The sequence below is a fragment of the Miniopterus schreibersii genome (genome assembly GCF_964146895.1).
Source record: "Miniopterus schreibersii genome assembly, chromosome: 13".
Classification (NCBI taxonomy): Eukaryota; Metazoa; Chordata; class Mammalia; order Chiroptera; family Miniopteridae; genus Miniopterus; species Miniopterus schreibersii.
The window spans coordinates 40,589,219-40,608,523 of record NC_138113.1 but is presented as its reverse complement, the minus strand read 5'-3'; the positions used below and the strand labels follow the sequence as shown (position 1 = coordinate 40,608,523).

The following is a 19,305-nucleotide window of genomic DNA, read 5'->3' as shown; positions in this document are numbered from 1 at the left end:
TTTTTATCCCCCTTTCTTTCCCACAGAGTTTGCCAGATCCGGCCCGGTGCCTGGGTTCCAGGAGGACACGCTGCCGTTGGCCTTCATCGACTTGAGACAAGTAAGCCTTTGTGTTTTTGTTTTTTGTTTTTCTTTTAAGATGTGTGACTGAAGACCATCAGGTCTTAAGGAAAAGGGGAGGGAGGGGGATTGGCGTTGGCGATTCACACTGGAGACCTAAGGGTTTTTCTCTGTGTCTGAGGCCACCTCTTTTATTTAGCTATCTGGGATCCTGAGCTGTGGTGGAGTTAAAGGTTTTGTGGGCAGAAGGAAAGGCAGGAGGTGGGAGGAGGGACCCAAAGAGTAGAGGGACTCAAGTGACCCTCAAGTGATGTGACCCATTGTGCTCTAGTTGGCTTCTGCAGACACAGCAAAGAGATAACTGAGCAAACCCATGCTAAGCAGGTGCACCGATGCAGAGGCTGCCTGCCTAGAGAACCTTTGTCCGTCTGTAACGAGGGGAGCGGCATTCCAGGAAAATGACATTTCTTACATTCTGCATTGTTGGTTAGGCTTGTTGACTTTTTTGTTGCCTTAAGTCTTCCCATCCCCTCCTTCGTAGAATGTGGTCGGCCATGAGTGACTAAGTGGCCATTTTAGAAGATGATTAGCAAAGGCCCTGGCCACTCACGCTAACCTGCCAGGCAACCCCATTAAAATAGCCCGAGGAAAGCCCGTCCCTAGGCATACCTGAGTGCTGGGAGCCCGCCAGATAGAAAGAGTCATTCTACAGAGCTGTTGCCTGCAGGTTGGAATGGTGGGTAGGCCTTGGTCGTTTGGGTTCAGAGGAACAGGATGGGCGGGGGCCTCGAGAGGGAGCAAGTTAACTGGGCTCTGTCATCTCTTCACTCTGAAGATGGATGGGGTCGGATAGAAAGTGTGAATGAAGTAAGAATCAATGACTGATGCTTCTCTCCTATTAAAACAATCTTTTTTTTGGTCTGTTTTAAAAAGGGGGCTGGCTTTGTTTCTCCTGCCATAATGATGCAGTGCCTCTTGTTTTCAGAGCTGACATAGTTTGCATTCTGAAAACTTTTAGATGCCCAGGGTATTTCTTAAAGCTGTATCGGTAGTCTCCTTACCACTGTGACTCGATTCATGCTGGAACAGCTTTTAACCCATAATGGATGGCTTGAGCTACCCCCGAATCCTTGTGATGGGTGGTGTAATCTGTCATCTGATGACAATTCTGGAAAGCCCTGTTAAGCAGAAAACAGAAAATTGTGTCTCTATAGATCCGCCAAAGTTTGAGGATTCAGGCCGCGTCCCAGAAACGTGTGTCAACTTAATATTTGGGGGCCGAGGTGGGGGTTCTCTTACACATAAAGGCTTTCTCAGCATGGTCACAAATGGAGCTCAGTATCTCTTTCTACATTAAGACCTTCCACCTGTGGATTCAGCAACTCAACTGAAATGTTCAGGTTTTAACCCCTTGGCTGATGTGAGGCTGAAAGATTGGGATTTTGCTTTAGGGTTTTGTGGAGTGGATCTGTTGGACTTTTCCCCTTGTTTCTTCTCAGAAACTTCGGAGCCAATTGGCTTTTCTTGGAAAGCAGAAATTGAATTTCATTGGAGAAACACATCCAAGGAAACAATTTTTCCCTGCTCACTATTCATGAGAAGGAAGTGTGGTCATTCTCTCTAGTTTGTGGTTTTGGTCCCTATGGAAAGCAACTAGTGTTCACAGAAAATGTTAACTAAGGGAATGCGTTAGAAAGCACAGCCCAAATAAGGTGACTGAGCCAGGGAGAATTGTGCAAGTACTTGTGAGCTCTCAGTGAGCACTGGTGTTTATGCTAAAGTTCCTGTTTTCTATTACATTCCTATTACATTCTCCACATCCTTTTAGGATGTTTTATCAGTCGAACCCAAGACCTCAAAATTTTACTAATAATGAAAGAATATGTTTCTTCCTATTGAATCTACCACCTAATTTCTATTAATGTCTGTCTCTATTAAGCAGCCTAAATTTTTTAACAGATCATTTGAAAAACTTCTCCAGCTCTCAGGCTGTAGCTCATTATTAGGAGGTCTCAGGTAGGTGGAATTATTGTGAGAAAAATTATCCTTCCACACCCCATGCTGGAAATATTGATCTTCTTGCAGTTACCATAGTCATTCTCATAACTTATTGAAAATGAGCATTTTTTCAAAGGAGACTTCTTTTTTTGAACTATAGAGATGTTCAAACTATAAATAGAAAGCCTGGGAGTATGTTTCCAAAGGAGGTATCTGGACTTCAAATGAGCCCTGATTAAGTGTCTTTGAATATGTTTCCTTTGCATGTGCTCTTTGGAATCCTAAAATAGAGTTAAGGAATTTGGGGGCTGGGGGCTAGTCTTAAAAATCATGTCATATAACCTTTGGCTTGATACTTGAATCCCTGTACAGCACCCCAGACCGTGCTTGAATTTCCTGCTTGAAGAGAAAGGTCCACCTTAGCACAGTCTGATTATGAGAAAGATATTTCTTAAGTTGGCTAAAATCTGTCTCACTTAACTTTGACCCTTTGACTCTTTATGTTTTTATTAACACACCCCAATTTGGGGGACGGGCTTTTTATCCTGGTTTACTGAGTTTCCTGTCTTCTAGTGGCATGGTTAGCCATTCCTCATATAGTCCTTATATGGTTGATTCTATGGACCAGAACTGGAGACTTTGCTCTCTTTGGGCTATGTTTTTCTTTTAAACATATTAACAACACAGACTTTGATCATTTTTATTTATTTAGCCTATCTAAACCTTTTAGGTTCGGATTCAGTTATCCACCTTACTAACTGAATATTATGCCCTTTATAAGTCAAAGATAACATGGCAGAGGTTAAAAGGAAGAAGCTAAAGTCAAGGTAAGGTATAGGGTGCACAGCCATGCAAGCGGGGGCCTTGTTCCCAGGTCGGAATGTGTTTTCCTCATGGGTTCATGGTATGTTCATTCCGAACATGCTTTCATGTTCTTTTGCTTTAGAGTGTTTCAGACACCATCAATTGGATGATAATTTTTAAAATGTTCAAAACCTGGAATATGTGATGAAATCATCTCTTTATAGACTATAATAGCAGAGTGTCATTTAAAAGCTATAGAATTTCATTAGGAAGCAAATTAGATGTGGATAGCAAACTATTCATCCTTTCTCGCCTGTCCTGTCTGTTCTAATTTTTCCTACTTCTTAAGGAAAAGACAGAAATGACATTTTGAATATACAAGCTTTCATGATATTTTACATTTGTATAGCACTTCAAAGTTACAGCAAATTTACATACATGTCTCGTCTGTCAGATTTCTGGGTTTAGAAAGCCTGCTAATAATAATGTGAATTAGACAGTAAACATCAAAATCTCCTTCTTTGCCACTTTATACTTTCTGTATTTCCAAGTTCATAAAAATAGGATTACATATACAACACTAAATATATGTGCATAATTCTATTAAAATCCAAACTTGGGCTAATGCTAAACCTTGAGAAGGACAACTTAAGGGCTCCTTTATGAAGTGACACATACACACCAAGTACTAACACTTGCTGGCCTAAAATAATTGGGAATTACAATACAAGGCCAATAGTAGATTCTCAGTAGTGATTTGATTCCTTAACAGTAATATGGCTTGTATTTTTCTTGCTGTTAAACATTCAGTAGATAATGCTCATGAGCACCAGGATTTGAACTTCAGTTGATTGCTGTTTCAATTTATCAAACCGAGTGCCTAGTATAGACAAACACAGCGTAAGCGCTGTGGGAATACACCAATGAATATCATTGGGTCTCTGCTGCTCTCCAGGAGCAAAGAGACGATCAGCACATGCTTGATTCTAATATAACATACATTGTGATAAGTATGACATTGGTAGGATGAAGCCATTATGTATGTGTCAATTATTTCTGCACCTTTTGCTACATAACACATCACTCCAAAATGTATTGGCTTAAAACAAGAACCATTTATTTACTTAGCTCAAGTTCCTACAGGTTGGCAGTTTGCAGTAGGTTCAGCTGAGCCTACTCAAGCTTTGAGGTCATTTTGCTAGACTGACTGGGACTGCCTGGTCTAGGCCTTAGCGAGGCCAGCTTTTCTCTGCTCCATGTGATCTCTCATCCAGGAGCAGCCTAATGCAGGTTTATTCGCAGGGCATCTTGGCATGATTCCAAGAGAGCAAGAGGAAATATGCCTGGAGGCCTGCACTTGGAACTAGCAAACCCCCTATTCTGTTGTCTAGAGCTGGTTACAAATTCAAGGAGTGGGGAAACAGATTCTAACTTAACACTGCACTTGGGATATTAACCTTTCATATAAATGATGCAAAATAAACAATGCAAGTCAGTAGCAAGATTGTATCTATAGGTACCAAAAGAGGCCATGAATTGAATTGGAGAGGTTTTATAAAATATTTCATGGGAAAGGTGGAGATTTAAACCAAAAGTTAGGTGTTGATGGGCAGAAGGTATTTCAAGCATAGAAAATAACTAGTTTTAAGTTTTGTTTAAAAGTGTGTGTGTGTTTCAACACCACTTTTATTTGAACATACAAATAAGATATGCATATTTTGTTGAAATAAGTTATATAGTACTTATCTGATTATAAAAAAATATGCTATCAATAGAAAGCTTTGGGAAAATACAGAAAGGTTCAAACAAGAGAAAAATATTTTCTTCAATTTCTTTACCTATATATAAATTTATACAAAATCAGGCTCATACTGTATGTATAATATTTTTAAACCTGATTTTTATTTACATAACATTATTAGACTGTGAGATTCCCAATTACCTTAATTTTTTAGAACATATTTATAATATAAATATTTTTATAATATTGGGGCTGAACATTCACATAGTTCATGATCAAAAAATATAAAACAGTGGAAGTTTCATTACTGGCCAACAAATTTTTCTTCCTAGAACAGCTGCTGCTGTTAACTTTTTGTGTATATTTAGAAATATTTATACACATAAAAGTAATTACCAGTATACGCTCTTTGGTTTTTCATCAGCAGTGTGGCTCAGAAGCATTTCGGTGCCGGAGAGTGGGGCCTCCTCATTCTTTTTCACCACTGCATAATATTCCATTGTGAATTTTCCACGATTTTCTTAAGCGAACCCTACTGCCTAACATCTGGCTGCTTCCAGTGCTCTTTTCTACTTTGCTGTTATAAATGATGTTTTGAAGAGAAACCTTTCACATGCACACTTTTGTGTCTGTAAGTGTGCCAGTCTTATAAATTTCTGAAATAGAACTGCTGGGCCAGAGCATGTTCATTTGTCATTTTTATAACTATTGTTAAATTTTCCAGCCCAAGTCCCTGCTCCAAAAAATGTGCAAAAATGGGTAGCAGACATTTAAAATAATTGTTTATTACATTACTGGTCATTTCATACCTAATTCATGACTTGTATTTTCTATCCTTTTGCACCTGGACTGCTGGCCGGGAGCCGAGATCCATGTCATCCACAGCCTCAGCCTTCCGTTAAGTCTTTTATGCTTCTCTGGCCTCATTTTCTCGCTCTTCACACCAGTTCCTTTTCTCTTTTGAGTTAGGCCAGTATGATAACATCCTCTGATTTTGTGTCAATCACACAGCTTGTGATCATCTTCCAGCACATTTCACCATGTTCAGTTAGAATACCAGCAATATCACCATTTTCTCTGACTTCAAACCCCAGTATACAGATCTTATCATGTACTCAGGGAGTAAGATGTGGTCATCGGATCCTCTAGTAATATCTGCCAGAAGGTCCACAGAGGGGCACATGAGTGCACCAAGCGTGCAGCAGCCCTTCCTCATGACTCTGTGCGTGTGTGTGTTTTGATATAACCAGGATCTAGACTATCTTCCCTCTTTCAAGAATTAGGCTAATTTCTTTAAGCTACCATTTTTTAATTTCTTTATTCTTATTTTTACTGTTCAGCTTCCTCATGGGCCTCTGTTTTTATGTCCTATATTTTTCCTTATCAAATGCTGCTTTTTGCTGGCTACCCTGAAACATTTCACATTTCTGTTACTCACATTTGTTGTTGAGGGACTCTCAACTTCCCCAGGTAATTATTTATGTTTTCATATTTATTTAATTTATGGCTGTTTACCTTACATGTTTGACCAACAGGAAGAGGTTTGAAAGGTTCTTTTCTGTAGTAATATCACATTTTCTGTTCCTTGGTCCCAACGCTTATTTACTTTCGATATGCATAAGTTTTTATAAAGCTGAATGAACCAGGTTGTGACATTGCCTCAGATCTCCTGAATGGAAATTGTTGGCAACAACTCTCTTGCAGCAAAGCCATCCCAAGATATCTATGGCTTTTTTTAGATTGAGCTGGTTACATTCCCTCTAGGCCAGTTATTCCCCAATTTCTAAACCTTCAGTCTAAAGTAAACACAGTGCATTTCCATTGCAGGTACTCAACCTGCCTTAGAAACAAGTATAGGACCTAAGAGAGATAATTGTATCTTACTTTGGAGATGTTGAACAAATTCTGATGTAAAATCAGTACCTTCAGTTAGTAAACATCAGGTAGGGAAACCTGAGAATAACTTAAGAGCCTAACTGTATAAAACTGCCCTTCCTATTTCCCATTGTTTCTTGATCCTATTCAATAAAATTTTGGGGTTTTTTAGTTTTGTTTTTTTAAAATATATCTTTATTGATTTCAGAAAGAGGAAGGGAGAGGGAGAGAAAGACAGAAACATCAGTGATGAGTCATCATTGATCAGCTGCCTCCTGCACACCCCCGACTGGGGATCGAGCTCACAACCTGGGCATGTGCCCTGACTGGAAATCGAACTGTGATCTCCTGGATCCTAGGTTGATGCTCAACCACGGAGCCATGCCAGCCGGGCAAAATTTTGGTTTTTGAATCAAATTGCTGTCCCTTCTCTTTTGCCCTGCCCCAAGTCTAATGAACAATATCCCCTCTAAGATGAACAGTCCATCTTTGCTGGTCTGTTGTTGGCTCCTGGGCAAAATCTTTGCTTAATAATTACTTATATTTTAACCTCAATAGAACACCCATTTATATCAAAAACTTATTTTGTCTGATATACCACATATCAAGATGATATATAGTCAGTAGAATTTCTATGTTGATGTTTCACCCTGGCCAGTCTAAGCAACCCCTAACTAGGAGGCCGGTATCAGGGTTAGGGCAGGCCCACATCTTAAAAGGCCTCAGGTATCAGTCTTCATCACAGCCAGGAAGCTGTATTTAACAGGAAGAAAGCCATCTCCCCTCTATACTTCTTAATACTGGTTCTTAACCTGCTTGGATGGTTTTTTTTTGGGGGGGGGGGGTATAGTTTGCCCAAGTATTTACTGAGCTGCTGTAAACAGAGTCATGGTGGGTAAAACAAGAGGTTTGGGGAAGGGGATAGTAGGGGAAAGTTTTCATGGAAGGATATTCTTGGTGGAGGAAAATATAATGGCATTCTAAGTATATGGATCAGTAATGCTGTCAGAAGAAATACTCCGCAAGTGCTCAATTGAAATATTTTGTTGACCTTCAGATTGTATATGATCTTGAATAGCTTGTAGAGCTGGGAGTCATGTGCACCAGAGTCAGAAATCAAACAGTTTGATAACTCATGGAGTTGGAAGGGGCCATTCCTGTGACTGACGTGGATGGTGGAGTTGGAAGGAATGATTTAAGTCACAAGACACGTTATCTTGGAAAAGATTATCTGCATCACCCTATGGTAGCAGATCTATGCGGAGAGCACGTATATATGGGTAGATGTCATTTCATCATATCCCAAAGACATTTGGTGATCAGAAGAGGATGTGGGTGATGTACGAGACCACCCACACACATCTCTTTGCTGCTAAAAGTTCCTGCAGACCGTAGTCCATGTCTTGACATAGGCACAGCAAGCATTTGGATGTAATTATGACCTCCCTAATCAGAAAATATTCATTCATCCATTCGACACTATGCCTAGCATGTTATAATGCGTTTAGCGGTGTAGTGGGCGTAGTGCAGTGAATAAAGCATGGTGTCTGCCCTCGGGAAGGTTGCGTTCTTGTGTGGTTTGCCCGTGTTTGTAAAACAGGCCTTTTTAACCTTCTATTCTTCCCAGAATCTCTCTTTAGCGGGGATGCCTGTTATTTTGAGGGGATGCCACTTTATCTAGGTTTTGAGTTTTTGTATTGATGCTGCAGTGGTCAGTTTTAGCGACAGCTGCAGAGTTTTCTGGAAAGATCCCCAGGGGGATAAGTCTGCTGTACACTGATACACAGGCTTTCAGAAAAGAACTTTTAACTATGGTTTCGACAGTCTGGCATAAATAATATGGTCAACTTGGAATAGGTCAAAAAGTAGTCCTTTGGTTTTTGAAAGCAGGATTTTCTGGTTCTGTTGGCAAAGTTGTTTTGCCCACGCTGTTTTGACAAACACCCATAACCTTCAGAGTAATTATTCTAACTTCAAAGGAAGCTCTGACCACAAAAAATCCCTAATCCCAAGCAGGGCAGAGTTAACACCTTGGGTCTGGTTCTGTAAAAATATATAAATAGGGACATTTTTGACGATAGACTCCTCTGAGCTAGACCTCTGATGAGCATACACAAGGGTGGGGTACAGGTGCAGAAAAGCCTTTAGTGACTGGGCAGCGGCTGCAAGCCAGGTCTCCTTACTGTGCTTGGACATTAGTATCTGGGGCCATCATGGAAAACTTGCAGATGGAATAAGTAATAAGTAACACGTTCTGGGGTTTCCTGGATGTCCTTGGTTGGAGGAGAGTCTGTTCTTGAACTGCTGAGACTCTGTCTCACCTCATACCAGCCTCTTAACCAGGAAGGAGGTAAGCTCAGAAATTCTGCCTCAGGGCTTTTTTTCCAATTTAACACAGAATCTTTTTTTTTCCAGACCAACATCTCATGAAATACTATCCAAGCAGAGTACAACTCTTTGGTATATAAATTATGTAAGGTGTCATTTAAGTGCTAGGAAAAGACCCAGGTATTCAATGGGCCAAATGGCATCATAGTGTGTTGGGAAGGCTGTTTTCTGATCATTACCCTCTCACTGTGGAAATCGTTTTACCGACTCCTAGGCCTGATTTCAGGAGGTTGGGAATCAGAGGAGAGGGAACAAGTATTAGTAGTGGATGCTAACCATGTGAGACCATGGCGATCTTATAAGAGGTAGACTATCCATTGATTTTTTAAGAGTGAACAGTTGGGGTCTTTGAAGGGAAGGTGGAAGGTCTGGTCAATTCCATTGTGTATTTTCCAGGGGCTTTGCCCTGCCTCAGAGGAATCACACCCACTTAGCAGGAATGTGGGTAGCAGACACGTGGTTCTTTGCACAGTTGTGGTTGGGGCAGAGAGAGCTTCTGAGCCACTTTAAGGGTCTTCTCCTTCAGACGGTTTGTGTGTCTAGAAATGCTAACTCATGATGACAGGCACTGTGGGCCCTGTCAGAGTTCTTAAACTGTGTTACTGGTAGATGTGTGGAGACAAGCAGTGGTGAAGGACCTTCAGTTAGAAGCAGTTGTGGACAATTTTTTGGTTAGCAGGGGACAAAACACCAGGCTTTTGACATATTTTACCGTGAATAATACATTGGATTTGGCCTTTGACTTGCAGGCCTCCCAGGCTAACATCCATTGTTACTGTCAGCTCACACTGGCACAGTGTTGGGTTCGATGGGAAGTCGAATCCAAAAGAAAGCCTGGTCAACAGGAGGCAGAGCTCTGCCGCGTCAAGGTTCTTCCAGGCTGTAGAACAATCTTTCCTGTAGATGCCAGAAGGGCCTTTTCCAGAAGTATGAGTCTAGTCTGTGACAACCCTCCTACCCTTTTGCTCCAATAGAACAACTGTAACTTTTAATGTGGGCATGGTGCCTGCCTCATTTTAGACAGCCTCAGAGTGACTCCTGTGAGTTCAAGAGCGAGAGTCATTCAGTTTCAGCTCTTGTGTGAAGAGCTAATAAGCATAGCATAGTAAGCCACCTGGCAATTTCTGCCTTACTTAGCTCATTAGCATTGGTCAGTCTCTCCTGGTACATGCTAAGAGACCTAGGTAATCTGTGAGGCTGGCTGCTAGGCTTGCCTGAGGCACTGAACCACTCTGTTTCTCCCAATGAGCCAAGCCTCGGAAACTCTGGGGGTCCCTCCCTTATCTCCAGTGCACAGTGTGAATATGCAGACCCACAAACCTGGAGTCCGCCAATCACATCTTCAGGGGAAAGGACAGGAAAGTCATCACCAGTGAATTTCCCTGGGAGAAATAGTGGCATCAGAGGTTGTTGTGGTAATGTTGGCTTAATTAAAACCTAATAGGTTATGAACACAGATCTCATCTCTGTTAACTACACTGTCTGGTGTCCTATCAGAAGGACACTCATAGGCCAAGGAAAGGGCAACAGATCCAGGTCTTGGAACTTATTTCTAGCGAGTGCATACTGCAGATAGCCGCTGGAGGGCAGCAGAGAGTGACAACACAGAGGGCTGGATTTTGGGAATAGGGGCGTATTTCAGTTTGCCAAGAAAGAAGCCCCCATAGCTCTAAGAGAGTTAGCTACCTGGGAGCCACGGTTACTAGTAGAGGCCCTTGGGGAGCAAGGATCAAAAAGAGCATCCAGAACCCTGATCTGAAGGTTGAAACACTCCTTCTAGGCAAGTTCAGGAACCAGGAGTGGGTAAAGAACTGAGGCGGGGCTGACCAAAGGGGGAACCAGACTGCATCTGCAAAGGCGGAGGTCCAAACGGACATTCTGCAGTGTCAAGTCCCAAGGGTTGGAGCAAAGACAGAGCAGGAACCAAATGAAAGAAAGAACTACAGTCAGAGGCACGCCAGAGTGAGTAAGTTGAGGAGGCAGAGGTACAGTCAGGAAAGATGGATTCTCTGAGGGAGCCATACCCAGGAAGGAGACTTTTGTAAGATGCATATCAGCAAACAGGGAGTTGCAAAGGGGACCAATTTCAGACACAGCCACACAGCCATATCTATGGGATTCTTGTCTCTTAAAGTAGCTTCTCCTTGATCAGCCAGGATAATGTCTTTCTTGATTTCAAGGGCAAAATAACTGGTTGAGGATGTGGGGGCGGGGGTGGGGGGGGGATGATATGACATTCTGAGATGGGACTAAGGGATTCTTATACACGAAATGAAATTGAACTTGGACATGTAGCCCTTCTGGATAGTATTGGTATGAAAGGACAGCTCACTTTCCTAGAACAGCTTCTGACGTTCCCTTTTCATATTTTATACTATAATACTTGCTAAGAATATCCAGTAGAAAAGAAAAACTGGCTCTGGTGACTAGTTATATAGGCAAGATCCTCAATCAATCCAAGGACTTAGGATCTGTTCCCAGTAGGTTAGCAGAGAGCTGTTTGGAATCTCTTCTAAATGCTGAACACTTAACAGTTTTCCATACTCCTTAAGTACAGAGAAAGAAAACTCTTCCTTGGCCTATTAAACTCCTAGTATCTCCTGTGTTTGTCTCAACTCCTTAAACATCAGGAAAATGGGGCTCCCCTACTGCACATTCCAGGAGCCCTGTATTGGGTGTTAGGACAACATAGTGGTTAAGAAGTTTGGAACTAGGCAGACCTGGGTTACTAGCTGTGACACTGGCAAATTATTTGACCTCTCTAAGGTTAGTTTCCTATTATCTTTGATTATATGCTTACCAACTATTAAGTAACATAATTACTTTATCTTACTTAATGCTTACTTCAACATTATAAGCCTTATAAGTTATTATAAATTCTTTATTTATTTGATTTATTTTTTAAATTATTGTTGACAATATTACAGATGTCCCCCTTTACCCTCCTAAATTCTTCATTTTTTTATACCCCAGGATTTGTTTCCAATAGATTACTTCATAAATACACACAGGTGAATGACTACATAAATTATGATATACCCATATAAAGAAATATCACTCATCAATAAAAAAGAATAAACTGTTGATGACATCTAATTCTAAAATTTATATAAAATTCTAGAAAATGCTGCTAATCTGTAGAAAGGAGGTCAGTGGTTGCCTGTGGGCAAGAAGCACAAGGGAATTTTGGGGGAAATGTTCTTGGTGGTGATCGTGGTTACATTGGTGTCATGGAACTCTACATGTAAAATGGGTTCATTTGTAAATAAAATTATATCTGAATAAAAATGATTTTAAAGTAGCAGTCTAAAAATATAAAATTTTATATATAAAATTATATATAGAATGTTATATAAAATTCTAGAATTTCTATTTTTCTTGTACCCTTTAGGCTTGGCCTCTTTCATTCAGTATAACATTTTGATATTCATCCATGCTATTGGATGTAATTCATTTTTTTATTGATGAGTGATATTTCTTTATAGGGGTATGTGGCTGTACCATTTTTCACACCCACCAGCAGTGAAGGAGACTTTCAGCTTGCTTTGCATGCTCTTCAACACTTGGTGTGACAGTCTTTTGTTTATTGGTTTATTATACATATAGTAAAATTCATTTTTCTTACATATGTGGCTCTATAAATTTTTATAGACTTAGTTATGTAACCACCACCAAAATCAAGATACAAAATATTTCTGTTACTCAAAAAGTTTCCTGCCCGGCTGGCGTGGCTCAGCGGTTGAGCGTCAACCTATGAACCAGGAGGTAACAGTCCAATTCCAAGTCAGGGCACATGCCCGGGTTGCGGGCCCTCCCCCCAGTGGAGGACATGAAGGAGGCAGCCGATCAATAACTCTCATCTCTCCCTCTCCCTTCCTCTCTCTGAAATCAATAAAAACATATTAAAAAAAATTTTTTTTAAGTTTCTTTATTGCTCTTTGCAGTGAGTCTCCTCTTTCCACCCCAGCTCCTGGCAGTGACTGCTCTGATCTCTGATGCTACAGTTTTGTCATATAGAATGGAGTCATATACATAATGAGAATCATACTTTTAATTTTGGTCTCTTTCACTTAGCATGAGATTCATCCATATTGTTGCATATATTAGCAGTCTACTCATTTTATTGCAAAATAGTATTTTATTATAGGGGTTATTTGTTTACTCATTGTAAACAGTTGATGAATACTTGGATTGTTCCCAGTTTGGGGATATCAAGAATAAAACCACAATAAACATTTGTGTGAAGGCTTTTATGCGGACATGTGTTTTCATTTCTCTAGAATGCATTCTTGGGAGCGGGATTTCTGCATCACATATTAAGTGTATGTTTAACTTTATAAGAAACTATCAAACTGTTTTTCCAAAGTGCCCTTTCCATTTTGCATTTGATCACCAGTATATGAGAGTTTCATTTTCTCTGCACCCTTGCTAATATCTGATATTGTCAATTTTGTAAAATTTGCATCGTTCTAATAGGTATGTAATAGTATCTTGTGGTGGTTTTAATTTGCATTCCCGTAGTGACTCTTGATGCTGAACGTTATTTTGAGTGCTTATTGGGCATCTGCATCTCTTCTTTTGTGAAGTGTTTGTCCAAATCCTTTGTCCAGTTTTCACAGTAATTCTTATTGAGTTGTGATAGATTCTTATTTATTCTGGTTAACCGTCCATTGTGAGATATGTATTTAGCAACTTTTTTCTCTTAGTCTATGGCTTTTAATATTCTTAACAGTATCTTTCAAAAAGCATGAGGGTTTTTTTTGTTATAATAACATATATTTCATAATGACATCAGTTTTTTTTCTTTTATGGCTCATGCTCTTTCTCTCCTATCTTAAGAAATCGTTTTGAAACCCTGAGTCACAAAAATGATCTCCTATCTTTTCTTCTAGGAGTTTTATAGTGTTGGGTTTTACCTTTAGGTTTCTAGTGATATATTTTGAGTTAATTTTTCAATATGATAGAAGATATGATCAAGGTTTTTATTTTTATAGAATGTACAGTTGTTCCAGCACAATTTGTTAAAAAGAATATGCTTTCTTCATTGAGTTGCTTTGACACCTTTATCAAAAATCAGTTGACCTATATGTATGCTTCTGTTTCTGGACTCTACATTCTGTTCCATTTCTCTGTGTGTCTATCCGTTTGCTATGTTTTGATCTTTTAGATCAAGAATTGAAATGAGATAATATGGTATGAATCCTCTCTATTTTATTTTTCAAAATTGTTTTGTTTATTCTAGGTCCTTTACATATGTATTTTAGAATCAGCCTGCTAATACCTACAAAATAGCTTGTTGGAATTTTGACTAGGATTTTGTCAAATTCATAGGTTAGTTTGGGGAGAATTGACAGTCCGACAACATTGAGTCTTCTAATCCATGTACACAGTCTCTCTCTCCCCATTTAATTATGTCTTTGGTTTCTCTCATCAGTGCTTTGTAGTTTTGAGCAAATTTTGCACATATTTTGTTTAATTTATTCCAAAGTAATTCATGTTTGTTGTAAATGGTATTGTCCTTTCTTTTAATGTCAATTTTTAATTGTTCATTGCTCGTATGTAGAAATACAGTTAGGTTTTGTATGTTTTGCCTTGAATCTCAAACTTTCTAAACTCACTTATTAGATCTAATAGTGTTTTATACACTCTTGGTAGAGTGACAAGCTCCTCCCCTTCCTTCACAGCTTGGCTCAAATGTCATCTTTGTAAATCCTTCCCAACCTCTTCAGGCAGATTTAATTGTTCCCCCTTTGGGTCCCTGACATTTTGTATGTCCCTTCATTACTAATTCTCTTGTAATTACTTGTTTAATCATCTGCCTTCTCCATTGGATTCAGAGTTCACCAAGGGCAGGAGCCCTGTTTTATTTATCCTTGAATTTCTCCTCCCCCAGTGGGTAACATAGTCCCTATCAGATGTTATACTTTCATAACTGTTTGCTGAATGCATTGACTTAATATTGTTCAGTGGCATTTCAGAAGTACATGGAATTAGATTGAATTTCTGAATGATATTTGTACTCATACTCCCTTAACTCCCTTAAATAGTGTTCATCGTTTTCCTCCCACTCCATGCTCTTAATTTTCAAATCCTTTAATCTTGTTAAATGAAGTACAGAGGTCAGAGCCCTGGGGAAGGCAGGACCAAATATGGGGAAAGGGAACTTAGCTGACAACTCCTGGGACCCAGCACATGAGGACTTTCTCTTCATGAGGGGTGACTACCTAGGAAGAGCACCGTGCATCTAGATGGTTGATGCTGGAAAAGAAAACAACTCCTCACCTGATAAAATATTCTTACTGCTTCAACAGGAGATGACTCCTTAGATGAAACACTTGGTCATAATCTTCCAACCCTGTTGAGCATCTGGGTCCAAGTGTCAGGTGTTGCCTTTCTCCTGTTCCCAAACGGGGCCATTTTTCTCAGTGCAAATGCACCCTTGGAGTTCATCCAGAATTCCATCCTGTTATATCCCTCTGACATGTGGAGCCCTCTAACTGAGCTCCGAGGTTAGACCGGACTGTCAATCCAAACTCTGGAACCAATTCAAGATATGGAGAACTTTCTAGGAATGACTTACAAAGTAGTTTACAAATAATTCCCGCTGAGGCAATGAGGAATTTTTAATGAGCATGATTAATGTGTTGAAAATGTAATATGGCCTCAATCTCTGTGCCAGAAATATACCTATGTTCATCATATATAATAATAAAATACTCTTAATATGTTATAGTATAGCTTAAAATGTTCTAAAACATTCCTGGTGTCCCCATTTCCCCTATAAAAATGTTTGCAGCCCTCTTCATCTCAGCTAGTGACAGTTCTGGTCTATCTTCTAGGAACGGATACCTTACAGTCATCCTTGACTCCTTTCTTTCTCTTACATCCCACATTTAGTCTGCCAGCATTTGTGTTTTTTTCTCCCTTCAAAATGTATATGGAAACTAACCATTTATAGCTATTACTTCTCTTCTCCTAATTCAAGTAATAACTTATTTCTCACTGTATTCTTGCAATAGCTTCTTAACTGGCCTCCATGGCTGTGACTGTGCTCCTCTACAGACCATTCTCAAATATGGCAGCCAGTGCGAAACAGTTAAAACAGAAGTCAGGTCATGCCACTCTTCTCTCCAAAGCCTCACAGTGGGCTTTTCATTTCACTCTAAATAAAAGCCAGTCTTTTTAATGACCTGCAAGAACCTATAGAACTTTCACATACACACATACTCCTTAACTCTCTGGCCTCATCTCCCATTGCATTTCTGCTCTTCCTCTGATAGGCTACTTGTTGTTTCTCAAACCTGCCAGGCATGCTTTTGTCTCTTCATTTCATCTTTCATTTCTTCGTGGCCTTTGCGCTTGATATCAACTCTTCCTAGAAGGTTCTTTTCCAGATGCACCCGTACTGCTTGCTCTTTCATCTTCCTCAGGCCTTTACTCAGGTCACTTAAAGTTCACCTTCTCATTGAGGCCTTTCCTGGTTAAGATCGTAAATTCCCTCTCCCCTGCCTCTATCGCACCGCCACCAAATCAAAACTAAAGCAAAATTCTTCCTCTTCCCGCTCTGTTGTTTCTGTAGAATTTATCTTCTTCTAGTATGTGATCTATTTTGCATATTTTATTGACTTGGTTTCCCATACTAGGGAATGATTTACAAGAGGGCAGGGGCTTTGCCCATGTTGTGAACAGCTTTATCCTTAGTGCCCAGAACAATTCCTGGCACATGGTCGGCCTTCAGTAAGTGCTTGTTGGGGGAGGACATGTCATCTCTGCACGTTTGCCTTAGTTTTAAGACCCAAGAGATTAAGAGCCTTTTAGACATGATTTGTTCTTACAAAACCACCTGATGCACCATTAAAAGTAAGGATTTTAGAAGTTTTTGATCGGTGGCTTAAAAATGTGTTGTACATATTGGATATAAACTCTGTATCTTTCAGTGAAATAGAGAAAGGATATTTCCTAAAAATGTTCTTGTTTGTGGATTTCTTTGCTTCACAATATAAATTGATAGGTCCCTGCTGATAAGTGTCCCTCCCTAATATCACTCAGGATGATGATGATGATGATGATGATGATGATGGTATTAAGTGTGGAGAGGACAACTGAGCCAGATGTTAGAGTCTCTGATCACAAGATGGCAGTGAGACTTGAGGCAACTCAGCTTATCAAGAAATGCAGAAGTCACTCAGAAATGGTCAGAGTAACTTGACAGAACATGTTGGGCAGCAGTGTTTGGAAAAATGGAAAGTTGACTCCTGATTGGAAGTGACTTGGATGTATTGTGACTTCTGCAGAGGACTGTTAATGTTGTTTAGGGAAAGAGTGACCTCTTTTCCAGTAGAGTACAGTATAGTATGATGAGATATGTAGAGTTTGGGAAATCAGAGGACACCAGGTGAATGTGACACCCTGGGGTAGTGAGTGTCAACATACCAAGGAGGGAGGGGCAGGAAAATTCTCCCTGCAATTGTGATAGTTCAACTACAGTGTTTTGGGTAATTAAAAAAATATTTAACCTATGTACCCTAACGTTAGAATGTGTTAATTTAGTAGCCCATCCTGAGGAGTGATGGGGAAATCTGCAGTGAGGCACCCAGGGCTCAGTGGGCACCTTCTGTTGTTTTCGTTAGGTCCCTGTCCCTTGTCCCCTCCGCATGTGCTGGTCAGTGTCCTGGCGGGCTCCAGCCCCAGAAACCCGGGGGGTGGAGGCTGAGCTGTGGAGGCTCTAGCCGGCTGAAATCCCCGCTGCTTTTACAGAGGGCGGCTGGCAGCAGCTCACTGTCCTTAAGTAGCAAATTGCCTGGACAGGGATCATAGGATTTAATTGCTACGTCTATGACTGGCTAAGACTAATTGCATAAATGCTAGGGTTGGGTGGCCTAGATAGGCTAACTGACTCCTTGAAATGTGGATGGATTTTTTTTTTTAATTTCCCAGTCTGGAACAGAATAAAATAGCTGTGGTTTTGTGTTCGTTGTATCCTGTAATGTGCTCGGGATCATAGGTTTCAGAGATTTCTTTATTGTGGCTCCTGCTTTTTATGGGGTAATAGGAGTAAAAAAAGTCTTGGCAAAAAGTCAGATGTGGCAGAGGTAAAACCATTAACCTTTTTTCCTACTTTCTCTTTCCCATTTTCTTTCCCCAGAATCCATTTATTTTACACACACACACACACACACTCCTATAAAATCCCTTATGTAGAGCTATTGAGTCTTGAGTTGTAGTCTGGCTTACGGTCTTCTAGGCATGCTACTCCCTGGGAGAAAAACTGTAGCTTGTGGCTCTGCATAAGCCATTTCCTATTATTTTGAAAAGATGCTCGTTGAGCTCAGAGATCATGGAGCGCTCTTGCCAACAGAGCTGAGGCGGAATTGCCTACAGGTACAGACTGGCATTGTTTCACCCACATTTTTGCCCTCCTAATTGGGCTCCAGAGTAAAGTGGCTGAGAGACTAGAATCCACTTAGCAACTAAGAGTAGATCTACCTCCTATGGACCACCCCAGGATGTAGAACATTGAAGGGGGAGTCAGGATACCCCTCTGGTACTGCCAGCAGCTAGGTTACCTTGGAGAAGTCCCTTGCATTTTAATTTCCCCAAAGTAAAATGAAAACATTAGGTTAGGTAGTCTTCATGTTCCCTTTGATCTCTTATGTTCTGTGTTTCTAGATCATCCTTGGCAGCTTTAGACTTGTCCTCTTTCAGGATGGCTTCTTCCTTAACTTCTTATATGTTCTTGCTTAGAATTCTTATATTTCAGTTTTAGATAATAACATTTATTCAATAGGAAGCTTTTTAGCTTTCTTGTCACTGCTGATCCTCAGCTTATAAAACGGGATCCACCCAAATCTTTTATCAACCCACATGTCTATATCTCAGAGGACTTACTTGACTCAGTGGGAAATTTAGTATTGACACCAGGAGATTCCCTGCTTGGTTTCTGCTTTTGAAAACCTGAGGTAAGGCTCTTGCTTGCCAGCAATGGAACCTGCCATCTAGGTATTGCAGCTCTCCAAAGCTACCTTGCTTTAGGGAGTTTAGCAATGATCTATTCTTTCATTGCCTGGAGCAAAATGTTCCTGGAAAGGAGGTCTCTGAATGTTCAGCCAATTGAGCAGTTCACTGGCTGAGTGTTCTGAGATATTTCAGGATATTATGTGCAAAATTGAAATCTGTGTAGTCACTGCCCAAGAATCAGCACCATTAAAGATGACTGGATTGGGAGGTAAAAGACTGGGCAAAAGAGCCTTGAGAAAATTATTTCCAGGTTAAAAGAGGAAATCACTAAGTCATGAACAGGCAAAACTTCACACAAGAATCTTCAAGATCACTGTCCCTTTGGATCTTCCTTTCTGATTGCTCCTTCTCAGGCTCTTTTGGGGGGCTTCTTTTCCTCTGTCCATCTCTTCATATCATATTTCAAATGTTCTATCAGTTCT

General features: G+C 40.3%; 1 protein-coding gene across 3 annotated transcripts in view; it reads left to right on the top strand.

Annotated features, from left to right (window-relative positions):
* Positions 1-19,305, top strand: part of EXOC6B (exocyst complex component 6B) — a 445,000-nt gene that overhangs the window by 327,509 nt on the left and 98,186 nt on the right. For all 3 annotated transcript variants that reach the window (XM_081156370.1, XM_081156369.1, XM_081156371.1), the window contains one exon: positions 27-100. In XM_081156370.1, the coding sequence (XP_081012496.1) occupies positions 27-100 (74 nt within the window). The remainder of the gene's footprint in view (positions 1-26; positions 101-19,305) is intronic.